This window comes from Colobus angolensis, unplaced genomic scaffold (genome assembly GCF_000951035.1).
Source record: "Colobus angolensis palliatus isolate OR3802 unplaced genomic scaffold, Cang.pa_1.0 Scaffold151, whole genome shotgun sequence".
NCBI classification, from domain to species: Eukaryota; Metazoa; Chordata; class Mammalia; order Primates; family Cercopithecidae; genus Colobus; species Colobus angolensis.
In genome coordinates, this window is record NW_012114611.1 from 2,039,015 (window position 1) to 2,064,238 (window position 25,224).

At 50.4% G+C, this 25,224-nt stretch overlaps 2 protein-coding genes across 4 annotated transcripts in view; both read left to right on the forward strand.

Annotated features, from left to right (window-relative positions):
- KMT2D (lysine (K)-specific methyltransferase 2D) overlaps nt 1–15,324 on the forward strand; it is a 36,993-nt gene extending 21,669 nt beyond the window's left edge. Inside the window, exons 39-54 of the mRNA XM_011936212.1 lie at nt 60–2,873; nt 3,015–3,155; nt 3,278–3,445; nt 3,607–3,766; nt 4,551–4,626; nt 4,793–4,968; nt 5,071–5,201; nt 5,892–6,024; nt 6,103–6,230; nt 7,020–8,160; nt 9,388–9,524; nt 9,624–9,754; nt 11,452–11,737; nt 11,956–12,029; nt 12,155–12,263; nt 12,436–15,324. Of these exons, the coding sequence (XP_011791602.1) occupies nt 60–2,873; nt 3,015–3,155; nt 3,278–3,445; nt 3,607–3,766; nt 4,551–4,626; nt 4,793–4,968; nt 5,071–5,201; nt 5,892–6,024; nt 6,103–6,230; nt 7,020–8,160; nt 9,388–9,524; nt 9,624–9,754; nt 11,452–11,737; nt 11,956–12,029; nt 12,155–12,263; nt 12,436–12,528 (5,898 nt within the window). The 3' untranslated portion in view covers nt 12,529–15,324. The remainder of the gene's footprint in view (nt 1–59; nt 2,874–3,014; nt 3,156–3,277; nt 3,446–3,606; nt 3,767–4,550; nt 4,627–4,792; nt 4,969–5,070; nt 5,202–5,891; nt 6,025–6,102; nt 6,231–7,019; nt 8,161–9,387; nt 9,525–9,623; nt 9,755–11,451; nt 11,738–11,955; nt 12,030–12,154; nt 12,264–12,435) is intronic.
- A 128-nt stretch (nt 15,325–15,452) lies between these two features.
- The window catches only part of PRKAG1 (protein kinase, AMP-activated, gamma 1 non-catalytic subunit), a 17,798-nt gene continuing 8,026 nt past the window's right edge, over nt 15,453–25,224 (forward strand). For 2 of the 3 annotated variants that reach the window (XM_011936213.1, XM_011936214.1), the window contains exons 1-2: nt 15,453–15,564; nt 21,476–21,524. In XM_011936213.1, coding sequence (XP_011791603.1) covers nt 15,556–15,564; nt 21,476–21,524 — 58 coding nt within the window. In that variant the 5' untranslated portion in view covers nt 15,453–15,555. Of the gene's footprint in view, nt 15,765–21,475; nt 21,525–25,224 lie in introns of all 3 variants that reach the window. The other variant, XM_011936215.1, reaches the window with a different exon arrangement.

Below are 25,224 nucleotides of genomic sequence, written 5' to 3' on the forward strand. Positions count from 1 at the left end.
AAGAGGGATGGCATGGGGGGAGCATGCCCCAGCCTGACCTCTCCGACCTCCCACGTTAGGTCCGGAAACAGCAGAAGGAGCACACAAATCTCATGGCGGAATATCGGAACAAGCAGCAGCAGCAGCAACAACAGCAGCAGCAGCAGCAGCAACAGCAACAACACTCAGCTGTGCTGGCTCTTAGCCCTTCCCAGAGTCCCCGGCTGCTCACCAAGCTCCCTGGTCAGCTGCTCCCTGGCCATGGGTTGCAGCCACCACAGGGGCCTCCGGGTGGGCAAGCTGGAGGTCTTCGCCTGCCCCCTGGGGGTATGGCACTACCTGGACAGCCTGGTGGCCCCTTCCTTAACACAGCTCTGGCCCAACAGCAACAACAGCAACATTCTGGTGGGGCTGGATCCCTGGCTGGCCCCTCAGGGGGCTTCTTCCCTGGCAACCTTGCTCTTCGAAGCCTTGGACCTGATTCAAGACTTTTACAGGAAAGGCAGCTGCAGCTGCAGCAGCAACGCATGCAACTGGCCCAGAAATTGCAGCAGCAGCAGCAACAGCAGCAGCACCTTCTAGGACAGGTAGCAATCCAGCAGCAACAGCAGCAGGGTCCTGGAGTACAGACAAACCAAGCTCTGGGTCCCAAGCCCCAGGGACTTCTGCCTCCCAGCAGCCACCAAGGCCTCCTGGTCCAGCAGCTGTCCCCTCAACCACCCCAGGGGCCCCAGAGCATGCTGGGCCCTGCCCAGGTGGCTGTGTTGCAGCAGCAGCACCCTGGAGCTTTGGGCCCCCAGGGCCCTCACAGACAGGTGCTTATGACCCAGTCCCGGGTGCTCAGTTCCCCCCAGCTGGCACAGCAGGGTCAGGGCCTTATGGGACACAGGCTGGTCACAGCCCAGCAGCAGCAGCAGCAGCAGCAACAACAGCACCAACAGCAAGGGTCCATGGCAGGGCTGTCCCATCTTCAGCAGAGTCTGATGTCACACAGTGGGCAGCCTAAACTGAGCACTCAGCCCATGGGCTCTTTACAGCAGCTTCAGCAGCAGCAGCAGCTGCAACAGCAACAGCAACTTCAGCAGCAGCAGCAGCAGCAGCAGCAGCAGCAACTTCAGCAGCAGCAGCTTCAACAGCAGCAGCAGCTTCAACAACAGCAGCAACAACAGCAGCAGCTTCAACAGCAACAACAGCAACAGCAGCAGCAGCTTCAACAGCAGCAACAGCAGCTACAACAGCAACAGCAGCAGCTGCAACAGCAACAACAGCAGCAGCAGCAGCAGCAGATGGGCCTTTTAAACCAGAGTCGAACTTTACTGTCTCCTCAGCAACAACAGCAGCAGCAGGTGGCACTTGGCCCTGGCATGCCAGCAAAGCCTCTTCAACACTTTTCTAGCCCTGGAGCCCTGGGCCCAACCCTCCTCCTGACGGGCAAGGAACAAAACACCGTAGACCCGGCTGTTTCTTCAGAGGTCACTGAGGGGCCCTCTACACATCAGGGAGGGTCGTTAGCAATAGGAACTACCCCTGAGTCAATGGCCACTGAACCAGGAGAGGTAAAGCCCTCACTCTCTGGGGACTCACAACTTCTGCTTGTCCAACCCCAGCCCCAGCCTCAGTCCAGCTCTCTGCAGCTGCAGCCACCTCTGAGGCTTCCAGGACAACAGCAGCAGCAAGTTAGCCTGCTCCACACAGCAAGTGGAGGAAGCCATGGGCAGCTAGGCAGTGGATCATCTTCTGAGGCTTCATCTATGCCCCACCTGCTTGCTCAGCCCTCTGTTTCCTTAGGGGAGCAGCCTGGGCCCATGACCCAGAACCTTCTGGGCCCCCAACAGCCCATGCTAGAGCGGCCCATGCAAAATAATACAGGGCCACAACCTCCCAAACCAGGACCTGTCCTCCAGTCTGGGCAGGGTCTGCCTGGGGTTGGAATCATGCCTACGGTGGGTCAGCTTCGAGCACAGCTCCAAGGAGTCCTGGCCAAAAACCCACAGCTGCGACACTTAAGTCCTCAGCAGCAGCAGCAGCTACAGGCACTCCTCATGCAGCGGCAGCTGCAGCAGAGTCAGGCAGTACGCCAGACCCCACCCTACCAGGAGCCTGGGACCCAGACCTCTCCCCTCCAGGGCCTCCTGGGCTGCCAACCTCAACTTGGGGGCTTCCCTGGATCACAGACAGGCCCCCTCCAGGAGCTAGGGGCAGGGCCTCGACCTCAGGGCCCACCTCGGCTCCCTGCCCCACCAGGAGCCTTATCTACAGGACCAGTCCTTGGCCCTGTCCATCCCACACCTCCACCATCCAGCCCTCAAGAGCCAAAGAGACCTTCACAATTACCTTCCCCCAGCTCCCAGCTTCCCACTGAGGCCCAGCTCCCTCCCGCCCATCCAGGGACCCCTAAGCCCCAGGGGCCAACGTTGGAGCTGCCTCCTGGGAGGGTCTCACCTGCTGCTGCCCAGCTTGCAGATACCTTGTTTGGCAAGGGTATGGGACCTTGGGATCCCCCAGACAACCTAGCAGAAACCCAGAAGCCAGAGCAGAGCAGCCTGGTACCTGGGCATCTGGACCAGGTGAATGGACAGGTGGTGCCTGAGGCACCCCAACTCAGCATCAAGCAGGAACCTCGGGAAGAGCCATGTGCCCTGGGAGCCCAGTCAGTGAAGAGGGAGGCCAATGGGGAGCCAATAGGGGCACCAGGAACCAGCAACCACCTCCTGCTGGCAGGCCCTCGCTCAGAAGCTGGGCATCTGCTCTTGCAGAAGCTACTCCGGGCAAAGAATGTGCAACTCAGCACTGGGCGGGGGTCCGAGGGGCTGCGAGCTGAGATCAACGGGCACATTGACAGCAAGCTGGCTGGGCTGGAGCAGAAACTACAGGGTACCCCCAGCAATAAGGAGGTGAGTACTCTGGCTAGAGTAGAGCAGGTAGAGTGGGGCCTAGGGTCAGCGGGGGGGCAGAATGAGTGAACCTGGGTCAGACAGAAGAGATGAGGCTCTGAGGAGGAGGGTAGCAGCCTTCACTGGGCTTATTTGGCTTAGGATGCAGCAGCAAGGAAGCCTTTGACACCGAAACCCAAGCGGGTACAGAAGGCAAGCGACAGGTTGGTGAGCTCCCGAAAGAAGCTGCGGAAGGAGGACGGGGTCAGGGCCAGCGAGGCCTTGCTGAAACAGCTGAAACAGGTGACCCCCAGGAGCCAGTCCCCTGGTCCCATCCCAGGATAGGGGGCACCCTGTCCCCCAGCTGTGCAAGACAGCAATGCAAATGCTGCAGGTTTTCAACTTTGTCATCTTGCCCCTCATAGGAGCTGTCCCTGCTTCCCCTAACGGAGCCTGCTATCACCGCCAATTTTAGCCTCTTCGCCCCCTTTGGCAGTGGCTGCCCAGTCAATGGGCAGAGCCAGCTGAGGGGGGCCTTTGGAAGTGGGGCGCTGCCCACTGGCCCTGACTACTATTCCCAGCTGCTTACCAAGGTCAGAAAAATGGCAATATTTTTTGGAAATAGTGAAGTTCTTGGGAAGGTGAGGGTGGGAATGGAAAACTTGAGGGAACTGCTGACGTAGAGTGGGGCCAGGAGATTATACCAGTCTCCCTATGCCATCTTGCACACAACACCCCACCCCCCACCCCCCAGAATAACCTGAGTAACCCGCCGACACCACCCTCGTCGCTGCCCCCCACCCCACCCCCATCGGTGCAGCAGAAGATGGTGAATGGTGTCACTCCATCTGAAGAGCTGGGGGAGCACCCCAAGGATGCTGCCTCTGCCCGCGATACTGAAGGGGCACTGAGGGGTAAGTCAAGAGCAGATACCACCCCTGGTGGGGTTTGGTAGCTGGAGTCCAAGCCAGTTAGTGTGCTGTACAGTTTAGAAATGAGTGGGTTGCCTGCTATCCTGTGTGTTTACATAACAGGGCACTTGAGGTAGGAAGGGCCCCTTCAGGACTGATTTCTTGGGGACCAGAATGGACATTTGGAGTCTAGAGCAAACGCAATACGGGAGGTGGGTGGCAGGGAGCATCTTTACGAAGCTTTGTATAGAAGGAACATTCCAGCTTCAGTGAGTGTGGAGCTAGACTGATCTGGATTTGAATTCTGGTTCCTGCATTCATTCAACTGTGTTACTGTATCCAAGTAACTTGATTGACTTGTGTGAGCCTCGGTTTCCTCACTGTAAAATGGCTATTGTAGTACTCACCTAATGGAGTTGTTAAATGACTAAACAAACTCCAAAGAGTGTATCTAAAGCCAACTGCCACCAGGCATGATAGCTTATGCCTGTAATCCCAACACTTTCGGAGGCCAAGATGGGAGGATTGCTTGAGGCCAGGAGTTCAAGACCAGCTTGGGCAATATAACAGGACCCCATGTCTATGAAAAAAATAAATAAATAAAGCCAGTGCCTGGCGTGCAGGACAGACTCAATAAATATAGCTTGTCTGCCCCAAACTGGTAGGTGGGAGGACAGTTAATCTTATAGCTGAGATCTCATGCTAATTAGGCCTAAAATATTGGGAGAAGGTACCATCAGCCCTGGCCACCCTCACCTGACTTTTCTTCTCCCCACCCACCCCTCAGATACTTCAGAGGTGAAGAGTCTAGACCTGCTGGCCGCCTTGCCTACACCCCCTCACAATCAGACTGAGGATGTCAGGTAAGGGTGGGGCCGGAAATGGGGATGAGGAACAAGGGTTGGGGACAGGTTGCCTCATATTTCCTTTGGCCAATGGCAGATTTCAAGTAAGATATCTATTCATCTCTAGATTTAGGAGGGGGAGTCTGCAGGGCTGTAGCAACAAATGTCTACTTTTGGTCCCTAGGATGGAGAGTGATGAGGATAGCGATTCTCCTGACAGCATTGTGCCAGCTTCATCCCCTGAGAGCATCTTGGGGGAGGAGGCCCCTCGTTTCCCTCATCTGGGCTCAGGCCGGTGGGAGCATGAGGACCGGGCCCTCTCCCCTGTCATCCCCCTCATTCCTCGGGCCAGCATCCCAGGTATGTGCTACTCTGGATGTGGACCAGGCCCAGTTCACCTGGGTTGTCTGAAGCTAGGGGAGAGGTGGCCAGGGGTTACACAAATCCCTCTTTCTCATTCAGTCTTCCCAGATACCAAACCTTATGGGGCTCTTGACCTGGAGGTCCCTGGAAAGCTGCCTGCCACAACTTGGGAAAAGGGCAAAGGAAGTGAGGTGTCAGTCATGCTCACAGTCTCTGCTGCTGCAGCCAAGGTGTGTCCTAGGGGTACCTCGAGGCTGAGGGGAACCTGATCAGAGGGCAGTCCCTGGAATTTGTCTGGATAAGAAAAATTGTAGTTGTTTAAAAATATGTACTGAGTACCTACTGTATGTGAAAGCCTGGGCTAGAGTCTGTGGAATTTGGATATGAAGCATGATTCCTGCCCTCACGGGGCTCATAGTCCCATAGTAAAGACAGACAAGTCAACAACTAAGGAGCAGCTGTGTGTGTAATGCCACAGGTACTACGTGATAGCATTGCCCCAGTCATGTTTGGTGGGACTCTATCAGCTGTTTTGAAAATATTAACGGACTTTTGTGGTCAAAGAAAGTTGGAAAACACAGTTAAAATGACAGTATGGGTTTCTTTACTACAAGTAGAGTCCTCAGGTCCTTTTAATTTGCTGACGTGTATCATGAGCCTCCAAGTCACGGATAGAGCATGCATCATTTCCTAAACGTAGTTGATGTAGTCCCCTTTTCGTGGAGCTCCCATCAGTGCTCACAGCAGCTTAGGAAAAGCTGCTGTGAGGGAAGTGTGTGAAAAGAGCTGGGTGACACAGGATAGAACTCCTACTCTGGGGAGTGGGTTCTAGGTGTCCTTGTCCCCACCCAGCTGATAGTAGAACTCACCTCAGACACTTGGCTGACATGTTTCTCCCATCCCTTCCCCGGCCCTGGCAGAACCTGAATGGTGTGATGGTGGCAGTGGCAGAGCTGCTAAGCATGAAGATCCCCAACTCCTATGAGGTGCTGTTCCCAGAGGGCCCTGCCCGGGCAGGCACTGAGCTTAAGAAGGGGGAAGCTGAGGGTCCTGGTGAGTGTGGCAGGGAAGCCTTTTGGGACTTGAGGGAAGTGATTCTGGTGGGACGCTCTGATCCACTCCTTTCTGCAGGTGGGAAGGAAAAGGGTCTGGGAGGCAAGAGCCAAGACACTGGCCCTGATTGGCTGAAGCAGTTTGATGCAGTGTTGCCTGGTTATACCCTCAAGAGCCAACTAGACATCTTGAGCCTCCTGAAACAGGTAGGTCTAGGGGAGAAAAAGGGGTGGGTGTTAGAAAAAAGGGGCTGCTGGCTAGGCACGGTGGCTCATGTCTGTAATCCCAGTGCTTTGGGAGGCAAGGCGAGTGAATCACTTTAGGCCAGGAGTTTGAGACCAGCCTGGCCAACATGGCGAAACCTCATCTCTACTAAAAACAAAAACAAAAAAGTAGCCAGGCATGATGGTGCATGCCTGTAATTCCAGCTACTCGAAAGGCTAAGGCATGAGAATCCCTTGAACCCAGGAGGCAGAGGTTGCAGTGAGCCAAGATTGTGCCTCTGGATCCAGCCTGGGCAACAGAGCAAGACTCTGTCTCAAAAAAAAAAAAAAGAGAGGCCGGGCGCGGTGGCTCAAGCCTGTAATCCCAGCACTTTGGGAGGCCGAGACGGGCAGATCACAAGGTCAGGAGATCGAGACCATCCTGGCTAACCCAGTGAAACCCCGTCTCTACTAAAATACAAAAAACTAGCCGGGCGAGATGGCGGGCGCCTGTAGTCCCAGCTACTCGGGAGGCTGAGGCAGGAGAATGGCGTGAACCCGGGAGACGGAGCTTGCAGTGAGCTGAGATCCGGCCACTGCACTCCAGCCTGGGCGACACAGCGAGACTCCGTCTCAAAAAAAAAAAAAAAAAGAAAGAAAAGAAAAGAAAAAAGGGGCTGCCTAGGGCAAAGAATGTGGAGGCCTTTTGTGAGGGTGGGATATGGGTGAGGGGAAGGAGGGAGCTAGTTAGATGAGGAGCTGGCACTAATGATACAGGGCACCCTCCTACAGGAGAGCCCCGCCCCAGAGCCACCCACCCAGCACAGCTATACCTACAATGTCTCCAATCTGGATGTGCGACAGCTCTCGGCCCCACCTCCTGAAGAACCCTCCCCGCCCCCTTCCCCCTTGGCACCTTCTCCTGCCAGTCCCCCTACTGAACCCTTGGTTGAACTTCCCGCCGAACCCTTGGCTGAGCCACCCGTCCCCTCACCTCTGCCACTGGCCTCATCCCCTGAATCAGCCCGACCCAAGCCCCGTGCCCGGCCCCCTGAAGAAGGTGAAGATTCCCGTCCTCCTCGCCTCAAGAAATGGAAAGGAGTGCGCTGGAAGCGGCTGCGGCTGCTGCTGACCATCCAGAAGGGCAGCGGGCGGCAGGAGGATGAGCGGGAAGTGGCAGAGTTTATGGAGCAGCTTGGCACAGCCTTGCGACCTGACAAGGTACCTCGAGACATGCGTCGCTGCTGTTTCTGTCATGAGGAGGGTGACGGGGCCACTGATGGGCCTGCCCGCCTGCTGAACCTGGACCTGGACCTGTGGGTGCACCTCAACTGTGCCCTTTGGTCCACGGAGGTGTACGAGACCCAGGGCGGGGCACTAATGAACGTGGAGGTTGCCCTGCACCGAGGACTGCTAACCAAGTGCTCCCTGTGCCAGCGAACTGGTGCCACCAGCAGCTGCAATCGTATGCGTTGCCCCAATGTCTACCATTTTGCTTGTGCCATCCGTGCCAAGTGCATGTTCTTCAAGGACAAGACCATGCTGTGTCCAATGCATAAGATCAAGGGGCCCTGTGAGCAAGAGCTGAGCTCTTTTGCTGTCTTCCGGCGGGTCTACATTGAGCGGGACGAGGTGAAGCAAATCGCCAGCATCATTCAGCGGGGAGAACGGCTGCACATGTTCCGTGTGGGGGGCCTTGTGTTCCACGCCATTGGACAGCTGCTGCCTCACCAGATGGCTGACTTTCATAGTGCCACTGCCCTCTATCCCGTGGGCTACGAGGCCACACGCATCTATTGGAGCCTCCGCACCAACAATCGTCGCTGTTGCTATCGCTGTTCTATTGGTGAGAACAACGGGCGGCCAGAGTTTGTAATCAAAGTCATCGAGCAGGGCCTGGAGGACCTGATCTTCACTGATGCCTCTCCCCAGGGTGAGCGGTGGGCCCTTGAAATGGATAATATGGTATGGGGAAAGTTTCTCCCAGGGTCACTGTTACAGTGTCTGTAAGAGGACCTGTAGCCTCTATGTGAGTGATCCTCCTTCCCCCACCTCAGGCAGGCAGGGGGTCTCTTGAAAATTCCCAGTGAAAGTGTTTGAGCCTCTCTGTCACCCTAAATTCCCTTGTAGTTGAAAATATTTTGCTTATCTAATCTCACATACTCTAGTTCCTTTTGCTATCCTCAGTGGAATGAAAGGAAATAGTTCTGAGACTATCGTCTGCTTCACCTAACCTAATCCTAACCGAGTTCCTTGTGGTTGTGTTTCCCTGGATGAAATCAGAATTACTTTGATTTTAGTTTTAGTGTTAATGATAAAATAACAGTAAGAGCAGGTACGTTTTTTTGAGTGTGTACTGTGAGCCACAAACTAAGCTAAGTGATTTGTGTAGTTTATTTTGTTCATACAACCCTATGAGGTAAGTATTGTACTACGATTATGCCCAGTTTACACATAAACTGAGTCTTAGATTTAAGTACGGTTATGCATTGCTAAATGACAGGGATACCTTCTGAGAAATGCATTGTTAGGTGATTTTGTCATTGTGTGAACTTCATAGAGTATACTTACACAAACCTAAATGGTGCAGCATACTACACACCTAGGCTCTGTGGTATACTCCATTGCTCCTAGGCTACAAATCTGTATAGCATGTAACTGTACTGAATACTGTAGGCAGTTGTAACATATGGTAAGTATGTGCATCTAAATATAGAAAAGATACAGTAAAAATACAGTATTATTATCTTACCAGACCACTGTTGTATATATGATTCCTCATTGAATGAAATGTTAAGCTGCACATGACTGTACTTGGCTCAGGGTCCCATGGCCAGTACTAGAACCTGAGCACAAGTCTTTCCAACTCCAAAGCATGCCTGTTCTTTCACTAGGGACCTTCCATGGCCTATGCTGGGTCTACTGGGCCCTGGGTTTCTGTCTCAAGGCTCTGTGATGACCCCCTGTGGTTGGAAGCCTCCTGCTTCTTAACAGACAGTGAGACTAGGAGGCCAAGAGAGGATCCGGAAGACCAGCACACCTTCATGATAGGGAGGCTTGAAGGCCACAGAAAACAACTGTGGTTCTGGATTGGGGTTAGGGACTGGAGGTCAGTGAGCAGAAGTTGCCTCTAAGGGCTGCTCTCTTCCCTGCTTCTTAGCCGTGTGGAATCGCATCATTGAGCCTGTGGCTGCCATGAGAAAAGAGGCTGACATGCTGCGACTCTTCCCTGAGTATCTGAAGGGCGAGGAGCTCTTTGGGCTGACGGTGCACGCTGTGCTTCGCATAGCTGAATCAGTAAGGAAGGGGCTGGGAGCTGGGGGGCTTGGCAGGCACTGAGAACTTTGGCCACCCCAAAAAAACTCAGGCTAAGGTGAGTATGAACTGTGCCCACAGCTGCCCGGGGTGGAGAGCTGTCAAAACTATTTATTCCGCTATGGGCGCCACCCCCTTATGGAGCTGCCACTCATGATCAACCCCACTGGCTGTGCCCGATCAGAGCCTAAAATCCTCACACACTACAAACGGTGAGCTTGTGATGCTGGAGCCAAGGGATGTGGGTATGGGTGTTGATAGGGATCCTCTGGTCCCATCATGAGGATTTAGGATACAGATCAGAGTTCTCGTGGAGAAACTGGGGAATCACTCTTAGACCTCCTAATTAGAAAGCACACAGATATTAGTAGGTTATCCTTTTCCTCTTCTCCCAACCTGCTCAGATGCACTTGGGATATAGGACAGAATTATCTCGGGCACCCTGGGGAGGTAATGGGTAAACTGGTGAAATTTTATGAAATATATAAGGGACCTGGTCACCTTTTTCCTCTCCTGTTTTACTTCCAGCGGGAGGGCCTGTGATTCTCCCAAACCTCAGATATCCCATGAGTGCTAGGGTCACCTTCCCTTCCCCGTGAGTGTTAGTGTCAACAATAAATAGTTAGAGATATAATAGAAAAATAATAAAACCTTACATTTGTATAGCACTTTATACTTTTTTTTTCAAAGCGTTTTCACATCCATTATCTCATTTGATCCTCACAACAACCTTATGAGGTAGGTAGGGCAGGTGGTATGACCCCCATTTTACAGCTGAGAAAACTGAGACCCAGAAAGATTAAATGACTAGGCAAAGGTCACACAGCTGGGACCAGATCCTTACCTCTGTGGGTCCTTGTTCTTTCTGTGTACCAGGGACCTTAGTCCCTGGGTAGAGGGAGGCAGAATCTGTGGTAGCAGGGCTTTCTTGAAGGTCTTTGGTGGCTCCTAGGCTGTCGTAGAGTGTCAGAGACTCTCTATCCCTAGCCAACCTTGTCCTTGATGCCCTGCAATGGTGGTTTTCAAACTGTGAGTGCATGTGTTCCAAAAAGTTCTCAATCACATAAACTGATGGGTTGAACTTGGCCTTCCCATGCATATCTCTTCCTTCCCCAAATTGGATTAAACCAGAAGAGCTCCATTGTCATCTAGTTTATGTATTGGAGTTCCAGTCAACATTTTGTTAAAGAAAAAAGCAAAGATTTCTGCTAAATAAAAAAGAACCAGAAACATTTGAAAACCACTGCTCTGGGATGGCAAGAATTTGGCTGGTACCCCAGGGTGGTAAAAGGTATCCTGCCAGGCAGCCGTCATTCCCCTGCACTGAGCCATCTGCGCAGAGCCCAGTGTTATGTCAGAGAAGGGGACAATCCGAAAAAAGGATACCACCTTTAGGCTGTGAGTTCACAGCCAGTTTTAATTCAAATCTAGCCCAGTGTGGTAGGCACAGTCCCCATTTTCAGGGCTTCCAGTATGTGCAGGAGGTAGGATTCAGACATTCAAGCAAACCATCAGCTTAAATTCTAGGCCTGGGCTGCTCGCGGAAAACTTCCCAGAGGAGCATGGCCTTGAGAATGGTTTGGCAGGAGAGTGGTAGGAAGTGGGAGATGGGAGAGCAGGCTCAGTGTAGGGGAATTGGTGCCCCCCATCTCCCTCCACACTTCACCCCTCACCCTGGGCTCTCTGTCCCACCCAGGGTGTCAGAAGGGTCCCTATAGCTAGTTGCTTCCTCACCAGAGCTGAGACCCAGTTGCCTCTACTCCTTTCCCAAGGCTGCACTTCCAGTGCTTGCCAGCAGCACACGCCCCTAACTGATGTGTTGCACATCCCAGGAGGTGGTGGAGGAGGTGTGTGGTATGTACTTGGTCTGAGGACAAGCTGTCTTGTCATGGATTGTATCACCTCCCAGGCCCCATACCCTGAACAGCACCAGCATGTCTAAGGCATATCAGAGCACCTTCACAGGCGAGACTAACACCCCGTACAGCAAGCAGTTTGTGCACTCCAAGTCATCTCAGTACCGGCGGCTGCGCACCGAATGGAAGAACAATGTGTACCTGGCTCGCTCCCGCATCCAGGGCCTGGGGCTCTATGCAGCCAAGGACCTAGAAAAGCACACAATGGTTATCGAGTACATTGGCACCATCATTCGGAACGAGGTGGCCAACCGGCGGGAGAAAATCTACGAAGAGCAGGTATAAGCTGACAGAGGGGCCATTGTGGTGCATAGTCCGCACTCAACCAAGGAGCAAGGGTCAGGATTGGTCGCAGGAGAGCAGGAGGAAAGCTGTGGTGGGGAAGGGAAAGGCAGGAGAAATGAAGAACATGCAACAGAAGCCCACTGCCTGAGTCTCCTACCTGATCCCACTCTCTGATACTCTTGTCCCTTCTTCTGCAACCTCTGCCTTTCTAGAATCGAGGCATCTACATGTTCCGAATAAACAATGAACATGTGATTGATGCTACGTTGACCGGCGGCCCTGCCAGGTGAGAGATGACGAGGAAGGAGGGATTTAATGGTCCCTGAGGAGCACTCTGGGGGATAGACAACAAGGAATCAAAATTTTCCCAAGTTAGTTGCCTGACATCCCTGACTCTGTCCCTCTACCCAGGTACATTAACCATTCCTGTGCCCCTAACTGTGTGGCTGAAGTCGTGACATTTGACAAAGAGGACAAAATCATCATCATCTCCAGCCGGCGAATCCCCAAAGGAGAGGAGGTGAGAGGAAGTATCCTGAGTGAGTGACAAAGTAGCTACTCCTCCTCCTTTCACCCCTTCTCTGCCATTCCCTAAATGTGGGTTCCTAGGCTGGGCACCTCAGATCATAGCTTCTCTGCCCTCCCTTCTTCCTGAGGGGGCCAGCATTGATTCTGCCCTCTTCTCTTTTCAGCTAACCTATGACTATCAGTTTGATTTTGAGGACGATCAGCACAAGATCCCCTGCCACTGTGGAGCCTGGAATTGTCGGAAATGGATGAACTAAGAAGCTTTGAGGCTACCAGGCAGGGGAGTCCCCCTACCCACAACCTCTTCCCTGACAGGGTTGAGGGGGAAGAGAGGTAGCAGCCAGAGCCAGGACCCAGGGCTGGGGCTGCCGGCTGACCGGAGCCCCTGGAGCAGGAGGCTGGGGCAGAGGGCCCTAGGCCAAGCCCACCCTGGGCACCAGGGACAACCCTCTTCCCCACCACCGGCCCTCAGGCTGGCATCTCTGCCCCCAGCTCCAGGAGGGGCCAGACAGAAGCAGCCATTGGGCATCTCAGGTTTGAGGGGGATATGGGCCGGGAACTACCCAGAAGCATCTGGGAGGCAGCAGGGTGGGGGAAGAGGATGTGTGGCCGGGCCTCACAGCCCTGCTGCTCCCACTGACCTCTCTGGCCCAACTCAAGGCTGCAAAGAGACTTGACTAAGCTTGACAATCCCAAAGGCCGGGTCCCACACCTGGCCCTGCCTGCCGGGTCCTGCCCCCACCCTCACCCCCATCCCCCTCCCTCTTGATCTGTCTGTTTCCCTCTTTTCCTCTGTGTTTCTGTCTCTCTATGGGTTGTGTTTCCTTGTTTTCCACTCTGACAAATGCAACATGAACGGGAAAGAGGCGCCCAGCTGCCTAGGAGGGCAAGCTGGGCAAGCCGGGCAAGGAGACCCCGCACCCACACCTACCTCATTTAAGTGTTGGATTTTTTGCTGTTTTGAAATGTGAGACCCTCTCCAAGCCCCCTACTGCCCCAACCCTCTCCCCCACCTCACTGCCCTCTTCTGAGTGGGTGGAAGAGGGGGTAGGAGGAGGAAGAAAAACAACAACAAAAAATCCATCTTTGTTTTTAATTATGGGCATGGGATGGTGGTTGAGGCAAATGATGATGAAGATTGGGGATGACTGGCCCCTAGTTGCTCTAGGACTTCCTTCTCCATCTGGACATGGGGGCAGGAGGGGGCTAAACCTAGGACCAGGATATCTCTCTCCTGTTTTCCCAACCCCATCATGAGCCCGTTTGCCCTCCAGCCCCTGGACGGGTTGGGTGGGGGGTAGGGTGAGGGCTATCCCTGAGTGGCATGCCCATACCTAATGAGGCAGGGTGTGGCCCGGAGCTCCCACTTTCCCTCAGTCACCAAACTGCTGCTGGTCTGGTGGGAAGGGGTGGTGATGTGGGAGTGGGGAGCTTAGTGTCAGCGAGGGGAGGGTGGGGGGTATTTATCTATTTATACATGGGATTGTACATAGTCTTGTGGGGCATGGGGGAGCCGGCTGGAGGTGAGAACCCTCCCCTCTCCCCCCACCCCCGGGGAGAGCAAATGTAAAACTACTAATTTTTGTGCTTTATATATTCTATATAAATATATCTATTTTCTTTTTACAAAACCAGTTTATAAATGGTAGGGGGGTGTGGGGCGGACACATGGAGCTCCCCTTGTGGGGGGGCCCCCTCCATTACCCAACCTACCGCCCTTTTCCTCACCCCCCACCCCACTCCCCACCCCCTGGCTGTGACTGCTGTAAGATGGGGGTATAGAGGCTGGGCAATTCCCACCCCCTGTTGTATAGTTGGACTATGTTATAACGCACAAAAGAGAGCTGACCCCAGGGGGAGCCAGAGGGTGATGGGTTCCTTGCCTCCCTTTCCTTCCCCTTTCTGCCCAAGCTTGTGCTGCAGTTTAACCTCTTCCTGGGGGTGGGGGTAGGTAAGGGGTGGGTGACACCCCAAACCCCTCTCTGGTAGGGAACCGTGGGGATGAAGATGAAGCTTATATGCAGTTCTCTTCTAGGGGCTGTGGGCAAAGGGCATTTTGTAATTAATATTTTCAAGAATCAGATGTCTGGAGTGTAGGGGTGGGCTTGGTGGTGGTGGACGGGCGGGCCTGCTGGAGGGGGAGCTTGGTGGCTGTTATGATTTTAGGTTTGTTTTTGTTTTGTTTTGAATTTGGGGAGTTGTGGATTGTTGGGGATAGGGAGATTTTTTTTTTTTTTTTTAAAGCTGCTTCCTCAACTGTTTCAAGCTGCAAATGTTTAAGAGAGTAACACCCCCCACTCCCACAGGAACCGCTGTAATTAAATCAGACAGTAGGAAGACTGGGCTGCAGCCCTCAAAGCCACAGCCCTTGATGTTCCTTTTCGGAGAGCAATAGGTCTGGGCTACAGGGAGGGGGAGATTGGCTCCCATGAGTCAGGCTGTGTTTGGGGCTTGGGCCCTGGAATTGGGAAAAGGGGATGGGGCAGACTTTGTAAGCATATGCTAGGTATCCGATAGTCCTGTAGAATTTAGTGAAGAAACCTTATACAGTTTTTAATTTTTATATAAACTATAACTCAGACCCAAGCTACAAGGTTGGAATTTTGGTTGGTTTTTTTTTTAAGTACCCTGCCTGTATAATTGCATCAGAATCCCCCACCCCCCCGTGTTTGTATTTTGGGTTGGTTTACACTCGCACATACTCAATTTTCAGTTTTCCCCTTTACAGTCTTCTCCCCTCACCTCCAGGACCCTCCCCCTTTTTAAAAAATAAATCGCTGACAAGTGTGAATCCCGTGAAGACTTTATTTTGTGTTGTGTGTATCCTGTACAGCAAGGTTGGTCCTTCGTAACAACGGATGAAATGGTTCCCTTTTTTAAAGCGCCCTCTCCCCCTCCACCCTCAGCGCCCCTGTCCTTGGCATGTTTTGTATCAGCGATCATTCTGAACTGTACATAATTTATGTTGCGAGAGGCAAAGGGCAAGTTTTGGATTTTGCTTCTTCCAAGTTTGTTTTTAAACGACAAATAAAAAAAGAACATTTTAAATACAAGCGGCTCCGTCCCGTGACCCTCGCCGTCAGCCGGATCCGTGCGGTCAGAGAGGACCCGGGGGAGGGCGGTTACCCAGGCCCGCCACCGCCGGAAGGGTGGGTTCCCCGCCTTCCGCCGTAGTCTGGCGACTGCCATGACGTGGGCGGAAGTGGCGTCGCCGCACCGGATGTGGGGCGGGGCCTTCCCCAAGAGTTTCCTAAAGCGAGAAAACCAAGCCGGCGCCTCTTGCAATGGAGACGGTGAGGAGCGCAGGAGGGCGGTCGGGGGCGCTGTAGAGCCTAAGACCCCCCTTAGGAGACCGGGAGGGCCGGGCAGGGGCTGGCGCTGGTGTCTAGCAAACAAAAAGCAGCCGTGTGTCTGCCCTATCCCGTGACCGTGTCCCTCCGCTTCTTCGTTGGGCGCATCTCCTAGGACTGGGCCGCGCCCCCGCCGCCTTTCCGTACGCGGTACCCTTAGCCCAAGCAGGCAGTGACTCCTGGCCCTCCTTGGAGCCCACGTATGCCGTGGCAATCTCGGGCCTCCTTTCCTCTTAGCACCTCAAGCCCTTTTAGAGGTTTGAGAGCGCAGGGTTGTGATCTGGCTTTGCTGGGTGAGGCAGGGGGCGTCCAGAGGGATCTCCGCTTGTAGGTAGCTGCTGGACCTCGGTGGTCTTTCTGTGATCCCTGCAATCCCTGGCAGGAGGACATCTGAAGATCTTTATACTGCATCCAGTGAAGTCACATTCCGTCAATAAGACCGAGAATTGAGGTTTGCTTGAAAGAGGAAAACTTGCAGTGTTAGAGGCCGATGTGTCCCCTGGACAAGTTTAGGTCATGGCCCGCTCTGAGACTCTAAGCAGGAGTTTTGGCATAGCTCATTCTTGGCGAGCAGGCATTGACCAATTGTGGCAGGGCCCTGTCACCCTCCCACAGATGCCGCGGGTTGCCTGCTACATGTTTGCACCCACCCTCATTCTTAGGAGTCTTTTTCTAGCGCTCTGTAACCCCTCCCATACACTTCCCTCTCCACAGTTTTTAACCATGTGTCTTCTTTCAGGCAGAGTAACTCTTCCCATCTTGGTTTTTATCATTTGCTACTGTAGTTATGAAAGGACTGCAAGTTCACTTTGCTTTGGATTACATGCCCAGAGTAATTCTTTACCACACCCTTTCTTCTGCCCACAGAGAGGTTGTTTCTTTCAGGTTTTCGAAAAGAAAACCGACCAAAGTACTAAATTCGCGGTTGGTCTCCCAGGCAAGGGAGCCAGTTCTGACTAATCAAGATAATCTTGAACAAAAATAAGGAGTCTAATTCCATTAAATTTAAAATAACATGTCATATTCTACTTACTTGTGAGTGTATTATGGTTTACAGAGCATTTTTATGTAGATTTTCTAATTTAGCCTTCACACTTTATGTACTGGATTAGGCTGTGGGGTAGAAGTTAAAAAGAGGAAAAAGAAAACAGCCAGGTGTGGTAGCTCACGCCTGTAATGCCAGTACTTTGGGAGGCTAAGGCAAGTGGATTGCTTGAGCTCAGGAGTTCAGCACCAGTCTGGGCAACATGATGAAACCCTGTCTTGACAAAAACAAAAACACAAAAATTACCCAGGCATGATGGTGGTGGTGCATACCTGTAGTCCCAGCTACTCTGCAGGCTCAGGTGGGAGGACTGCTTGATCCAGGGAGGTGGAGTCTGGAGTTAGCTGAGATCATGCCACTGCACTCCACTCTGAGTGACACAGCGAGATCCTGTCTCCAGAAAAAAAAGAAAGAAAACTCCTGCTTTGAAAATGTTCAGCCTAACTGGAGTAAGGGTGAGGGCAAGCCAGCAACAGCTGTTATTTAAAGGTAGACTATAATAAATGCTGTCATTAATATGAAAACAAAGGACTGTGACAGAATAGTTGAGAGAAAAATTACTTTGGACCTAGGAGAGGGCACTGCAAATTGAGAGAACAGTATGAGCAAGGGCACTGAAACTGGGGGATGTGGAGAATTGGGGGTGAGCCAGCGGCTTGATGTTGCTGGCTTTGGATTTTGGTCACAGTGAGAGAAAAGACTGGAAAAGTAGGCTAAGATCAGGTCGAAGGTATTACACACCATGCTAAATTTGAACTTTGTTTTGTAATAGGGGACCCATGGAAGATTTATGAGCAAGTCAGTGAATGTCTTTTAGGAATGTTCATAGCAGCTTTCTGTACATGGACTGAGCTACTTCGGAAAGTAAAGTTTCTTGTTAATGGAGATGAAAGCCCCTTCCAAACCTGAGATGCTTTGGTGAAAGCATGAAAGACAAATTGAAGAGCAGATAGATTTGGGCCAAGGACCCCAATTTAAACAGTCTTGCAGAAGTGAGAGGTAAAAGCCTAAATTAAGGCTGTAAAATTGGCAATGAGAGAGATGGATCTGAGGCATTTCTAACATACCAGCTTAGCTGATAACTGGTAAGAAGACAGCTGTACAAAACGAAAAAACAAGATGGGAACTACAGCGAGAATAATAGGATTGGAGGGACAAATGTTTTGTTTCATATTGAAGCATTTGAGGAGTCTCTGTGACATCTATGGTTGTCAAACAAATAATTGGAAATGTAGATCAGAAGTTTGGAAGAAATTGCGAGTCTATTTGTCAGATGTAGACTGTGTCTCTGTAATATTTTGTACTTACGTGGTACAGTTACACTTTCTCAGATCCCCTATGTTATTAAAAGTAGAAAGGAGGCCAGGCACAGTGGCTTATGCCTGTAATCCCAGAACTTCGGGAGGCCAAGGTGGGCGGATCGCTTGAGCCCAGGAGCTCAAGACCGGCCTGGTCAACATAGCGAGACCCCATCTCTACAAAAAAATACAAAAAGTAGCTGGGCTTAGTGGTGTGTGCCTGTAGTCCCAGCAGCCCAGGAGGCAGAAGTCGAAGGATTGCTTGAGCTGGGGACGTTGAAGATACAGTGATCTGTGATCGTGCCACTGCACTTCAGCCTGGATGACAGAGTGAGACCCTGTCTCAAAAAAAAAAAAAAAAAGTAGAAGTAGATGTAACTACATAATTCCCCCTCTGATATGGTAAAACAGGCAGAAAGTTAAAAGTCATTGTCGGGCTCCGTGGCTCATGCCTGTAATCCCAGCACTTTGGGAGGCCGAGGCAGGCAGATCAAAAGGTCAGGAGTTTAAGACCAGCTTGGCTGGCCGGGCACAGTGGCTCACGCCTGTAATCCCAGCAGTTTGGGAGACCGAGGTGGGCGGATCAAGAGGTCAGGAGATCGAGACCATCCTGGCTAACACGGTGAAACCCCGTCTCTACTAAAAAATACAAAAAATTAGCCAGGCGTGGTGGCAGGCACCTGTAGTCCCAGCTACTCGGGAGGCTGAAGCAGGAGAATGGCGTGAACCTGGGAGGCAGAGTTTGCAGTGAGGGGATATCACGCCGCTGCACTCCAGCCTGGGCGACAGAGCGAGACTCCATCTCAAAAAAAAAAAAAGGACCAGCCTGGCCAACATAGTGAAACCCCATCTCTACTAAAAATACAAAAAAACTCAGCTGGCCGTGGTGGCAGGCGCCTGTAGTCCCAGCTACTTGGGAGGCCGAGGCAGGAGAATCGCTTGAACCCAGGCGGCGGAGATTACAGTGAGCCAAGATCACGCCACTGCACTCCAGCCTGGGCAACACAGCAAGACTGTCTCAAAAAAAAAAAAAAAAAAATCACATATTCAGTTGTGTTTGACTCTGTTATGTTGGTATCTGTATCTCTAGTTAGCTATATGTTTCTTTCCTCCCTCTGTAACTTAGTCTTAGGCATATCTGTTCATATCAGTGTGCATCATTCTTTGAGAATTAAAAAACAAAACAACTGTGAATTATATGCAAAATCCTGTGCTTGGTGGCATGGGGGATACAAAGTATAAGGTAGTTCTAGGTTTCCAGGAATTTATAATCTGTTTGGATAGATAATGGACAAAACAAGTGTCGCACAGTACAATATATATCATATGATGGGTAAATTCTACAGAAGTAGCTGTTTTTGTGCCTTTGTGTAGATCTTTGTGAGACTCTGATATATCATGTGTCTATCTTTTATCATAGCCCTCTCTCCTACTTACAAGTGATAAGGCTGTTCTGATAGGCCTGCCAAAATGGCAGGCCAAGCTGACAGTCTTATGCAGTCCAGAGGGAAGAGAGGGAGATTATCCCCCTTACTCCCTGCACTCTCCCCTAGCCCGTTAAGGGAGAAAAGTTTAGGGCTGTCGTAAACTTCCCTGGTTTAGGAAGTTTGTCAGCCAACCTCCCAGGTTGAAGTTTTTAATGTCATGTTACTACAGAAGCTATGGGGATGAAGTATGGTTTTAAGTTATTTTGGAGATATCACCCAGAGAAAGTGGAGCCAAGACTGTTGAGGCTAGCAGATGAAAATTGTTGTGATCCCTTCTCGGTTCCTAAATAACAATGGCATTTCCAAATGTTCCCACTTGAGGGAGCACAGAAATGGTTCTAAGTTTTGTCTAGTCAAAGCACTCTAATGTCAGACTGTCTTGGGAAGGGAAACTTGGAAAACCAGCATCCCCTGGCTATAGCAGCCTTTGTTTGACTGACAAGGGTGCTGAGTGGACTCGAGTCCCCAGTTTCAGAACATTCATGTTCCTTACCCACCTCTCAGTCATTCAGGCTTTGACTGGCTAACAGTCAGCTACAGGGATCCTCCCCAGTTGTGGCCCTCTCTCTACCATGGAGGTAGACAATGGTAGAACCAATGTCTGTGGTTCTAGTGCCTACAAATATGCTTAGTTAGTGTCTGTGTTTGGGGGAAGACAATGCTGTCTCTCTGGCTTCCATGTTTTAATAAAGTGGATCTGTGAGAATCTTGTAGGGGTTAGCCCTAAGATCAGATCTTTAGTCTTAGCTTTTAAGACCTAATGTTTCATTAGGCGGTATAGTGTACAAGAACTTGAGCTTTGCAGATAATGCTCATTCCGCTCAGAAGTGGATAGAAGCATTTCTGGAAGGCACAATATTGTAGCAGTATTGGTTTCTTCTCTTCCGTGATTCCAGAGAGGTAGAATTTCATCAGAATGGAATAAATACATTCAAAAATTTTATAAAAATGGCTGGTTGTGGTGGCTGATGCCTGTAATCCCAGCACTTTGTGAGGCCGAGGCGGGCAGATCAATTGAGGTCAGGAGTTTGAGAACAGCTTGGCCAACATTGGTAAAAACGCCATCTCTGTTACAAATATGAAAATGAGGTGGGTGTGGTGGCACACGCCTGTAATCCCAGCTCTCAGGAGGCTGAGGCACAAGAATCGCTTGAACCCAGGAGGAGGCAGTTGCAGTGAGCCAAGGTCACGCCACTGCACTCTAGCCTGGGCAACAGAGCGCGACTCTGCCTCAAAACAAAACAAACAAATTTACAAAAATGAACACTGCCAAGATAAACAACCAAACTCTTCATCAGTTATAATAAATTATTTTCTTAGGTATAAGTAGTTTTAAAATTTTTTGTTTTCTCATGTATGTTATTTATTAAAATTTTGATGTTATAAAAAAGCAGACCACAAGCTCTGGAACCAGAAGATAGGTGTTTGAATGCCAGCTCCACTCCTTATCAGCCATGTGACCTTGGACAGCTTGCTTAATGTCTCTTGACTCTCAGAGACATAATCTGTGAAAATAAGGCTAATAATAGTATTTACCTCAGGGTTGTTACGAAGATTAAATGAGATCATTATTTCTGAAGAGCCTTATAAGGCTGGGTGCAGTAACTCGTGCCTGTAATCGTAGTGCTTTGAGAGGCCCAGGAGGGCAATCACTTGAGCCCAGGAGTTCAAGACCAGCCTGGGCAACATGGTGAAACTCCATCTGTACTAAAAATACAAAAGTTAGCCGGGTATAGTGGCATGCGCCTGTAGTCCCAGCTACTCAGGAGGCTGAAGTGAGAGAGGATCACCTGACCCCGAGGAGGTCAAGCCCGAAGTGAGCTGTGATCACACCACTGCACTCCAGTCTGGGTGACAGAGCGGGACCCTGTCTCAGAAACAGGAATAAAACAGGGTTGGGGGAGGTGGTGGCTTTATAGTGCTTTAAAGAAAGTCATTATTTGTTCACCAACCCTTCCCCTAATGTTGCTAGGCTAAAATCGATGGAACCAGGTTAAGCTGAATCTGTTTTCTTGTCTCTCCAGGTCATTTCTTCAGATAGCTCCCCAGCTCTGGAAAATGAGCATCCTCAAGGTAAGTTTACTGAAGAAAGGAAAGTGGGCATGGAAACAATAGCCTGACCCTAACAATGTCTTCAACAATGCTTTTGAATCTCTCCCCTGGGAAAGTCAAAGCAGGGCCAGATAATGTGCCAAACCACAAAAATCAGTGACAGTAGTTTGGCAAGATCACCCAGGAATAAATCTTGGGCAGATTGGGGATGGTTAATATCTTCATTTATCAAACCACTTGAGAGAAACTTCTGAGGTACAGGGAAAACTTCCATAGGCAGCTCTGGGCTGGCTAACCATGTTTTAGAAGTCCTGGGTATTTTCTGTGTAGTCCAGAAACAGTGCCACCAGGATTTTATCACCCAGCAAGCTCACTAAAGCCATTGAGTGTACACAAAAAATTATGCAAAGGGCTGGGCGCTGTGCCTTACTCCTGTAATCCCAGCACTTTGGGAGGCCGAGACAGGTGGATCGCTTGAGCTCAGGAGTTTGAGACTAGCCTGATCAACCTGGTTAAACCCTATCTCTACTAAAAATACAAAATTAGCCAGGTGTGGTGGCGCATGCTTGTAATCCCAGCTACTTGGGTGGCTGAGGCAGAATTGCCTGAACTGCAGAGGCAAAAATTGCAGTGAGCCAAGATCGTGCCAAGAGTGAAACTCCATCTCAGAAAAAAAAAAAAAATTAAATTAGAAAAAGGCTCCTAGAACTAATCTAGTAATAGAAGCACTAAACCTCTAAAATCCAGAGCACAAGGAAGACAATTCCAGTGCCGGCCAGTGCCTATTTTATGTTTTTGAGTACATTTGCATTAGCACCAAGGCGGAAACGTGAAACTCAAATTGCCTACATGGACCAAGCAGTGAAGTGAACTACATATGATTATGACAACCTGTAGATCTTGTGTTGCATCTAAAAGAAGGTGACAACTGGACTGGCCATGGTGGTTCATGACTGTATTCCCAGCACTTTGGGAGGCCATGGCGGGTGGATTACCTGAGGTCAGGAGTTGAAGACCAGCCTGGCCAACATGGTGAAACCCGTCTCTACTAAAAATAAAAATATTAGCTGGGCGTGGTGCCACACACCTGTAATCCCAGCTACTTGGGAGGCTGAGGCAGGAGAATTGCTTGAACCTGGGAGACAAAGGTTGCAGTGAGCTGAGATCGTGCCACTACACCCCAGCCTGGGGGACAGCGCAAGACTCTGTCTCAAAAAAAAATTACAATTAAGGCAGCTGGGTGTGGTGGCTTACGCCTGTAATCCCACCACATTGGGAGGCTGAGGCAGGTGGATCACCTGAGGTCAGGAGTTCCAGACCAGTCTGATCAACATGGTGGAGCCCCATCTCTACTAAGTAGAAAACATTAGCCGAGCTTGGTGGTGGGCACCTATAATCCCAGCTACTTGGGAGGCTGAGGCAGGAGAATTGCTTGAACCCAGGAGGCGGATTTTGTTGCAGTGAGCCAAGATCATGCCATTGCATTCCAGCCTGGGCAACAAGAGTAAAACTCCGTCCCAAAAAAAAAAGGCAACAACTATCTAGGTCTGGTCAATTAAGACCTATTTTGGCCAGATCTTCTGACTTTGAAGACATTAGACATTTGGATTTTTATGTAAATTTCTAGATTAAAAATTTTTGATTTAAATAAGTCTGGGCACAGCGTAACACCAGCACTTTGAGAGGCCAAAGCAGGAGGATCACTTGAGCTCAGGAGTTCGAAACCAGCCTGGATAAGTGAGACCCTGTCTCTATAAAAAATTAAAAATTAGCCGGGCATGGTGGTGTGCACCTCTAGTCACAGCTACTGGGGAGGCTGAGGTGGGAGGATTGCTTGAGCCCAGGAGGTTGAGGCTGCAGTGAGCCGTGATTGTGCCACTGCACTCCAGCCTGGGCAGAGAGTGAGATCCTGTCTCAATTATAAACAAACAAACAGGCCGGGTCCTGTGGCTCACGCCTGTAATCCCAACACTTTGGGAGGCCGAGGCGGGCGGATCACGAGGTCAGGAGATCAAGACCATCCTGGCCAACATGGTGAAACCCCGTCTCTACTAAAAATACAAAAAATTAGCCGGGCGTGGTGGTGGGCGCCTGTAGTCCTAGCTTCTCAGGAGGCTGAGGCAGGAGAATTGCTTGAACCCGGGAGGTGGAGGTTGCAGTGAGCCGAGATGGTGCTACTGCACTCCAGCCTGGGCGACAGAGCGAGACTTGGTCAAAAAAAAAAAAAAAAAAGAAAAGACACCGAGAAAGCCAAATCCAATATATTTGTGGGCCTGTGGCCTGAATGATAGTATTTAACTATCAGTGTAGTAGTGTATGTATCTTCAACTGGTGTCCAAAAACATTTTCTTAGGAGTCTGAATTCTCAAGGTGAAATAACAAAGTTAAAGATGGTAGATTGGTAGACTGGGCTGCTCATGCCTGTAATCCCAGCACTTTGGGAGGCTGAGGCGGGTGGATCACTTGAGAACAAGAGTTTGAGACCAGCCTGGCCAACATGGTGAAACCCCATCTCTACTAAAAATATAAAAATTAGCCAGGTGTGGTGACACATACCTGTAATCGCAGCTACTTGGGCGGCTGAGGCATGAGAATCGCTTGAACTCAGGAGGAGGAGGTTGCAGTGAGTGGAGATCGCACCACCGCACTCCAGCTTGGGTGACAGAGCAAGACTCTGTCTCAAAAAAAAAAAAGATGGTACATTGAATATATTCACAAAAAGTCCCCTAAAACCATCATAAAGGAAATTTTTTAAAGAAAAAGACACAAACAAACACACCATAGGGAAAACAGGAGAGGAAGTAATAGCAATGAATTTTTGGAAGCTGAAAAGCAGACGAAAGAGTGATGAATGACTTAGATCTGAGAAGAATTATAACTAGCAGTGAGAGCCAAGAAGCATTAAGGTCTAAGAAACAGTCAGATCCCAAGATACCCTATCCCATTGAGTGATAGGGTGAGCAACAGTGAGCAACTCCACCTCCCACCTGTGGCAAAGACTGGAAATCTGGCAAGGGACTCGGGCACAGCTTAGGACTGAAGTACTGCACTGAAAACAGGAGCATGTAGTGAACTATACTAGATGCTGAGCCTCCAGCCGTCTTTTCCTTTTCAGTTTCCAGAGCGCTGGCAGAAAAGACTTCACCCTCCAAGCATGAAAATGAATAATCCTTCTCTCCAAAATCCTCTTGAAGGGAAGTTCTAAAATATTTAAGTATTGAATGTTTCGTACCCAAATGATTCGCAGTCAGTAAGGCTCACTTACACACTTAGAGCTTCCACTTGGCTTTAAAGCCTCCACTCTTAAGTTATGGTTTAAGTTCTCCTTTAAACCAGGGATTACCAAACATCTAAAGAAAGGATCTGTGAAAAATGATCCAAACTGCCCCCCACCACACCCTGGAATGTACCTTTGTTTTACTCTGAAGGCTGTATCTCCCTGGTAAAAAATAAATAAAAATGAAAAAGCAAACTGCCCCTCCCAAACTCATGTACACACAGAAGAAACAAACAGGAAAAAAGCAACTGGAAGGAAAAGGGGAGAAGAAAACTTTAATAATATTAATATAACCTTAGGTAAAGGAACATATTTCTCAACACCTGTGAAAGTAGTATATCTTTAAAGAAAACAACAGCCGGGCATGGTGGCTCACGCCTGTAATCCCAGCACTTTGGGAGGCCGAGGCAGGCAGATCACCTGAAGTCAGGAGTTCGAGACCAG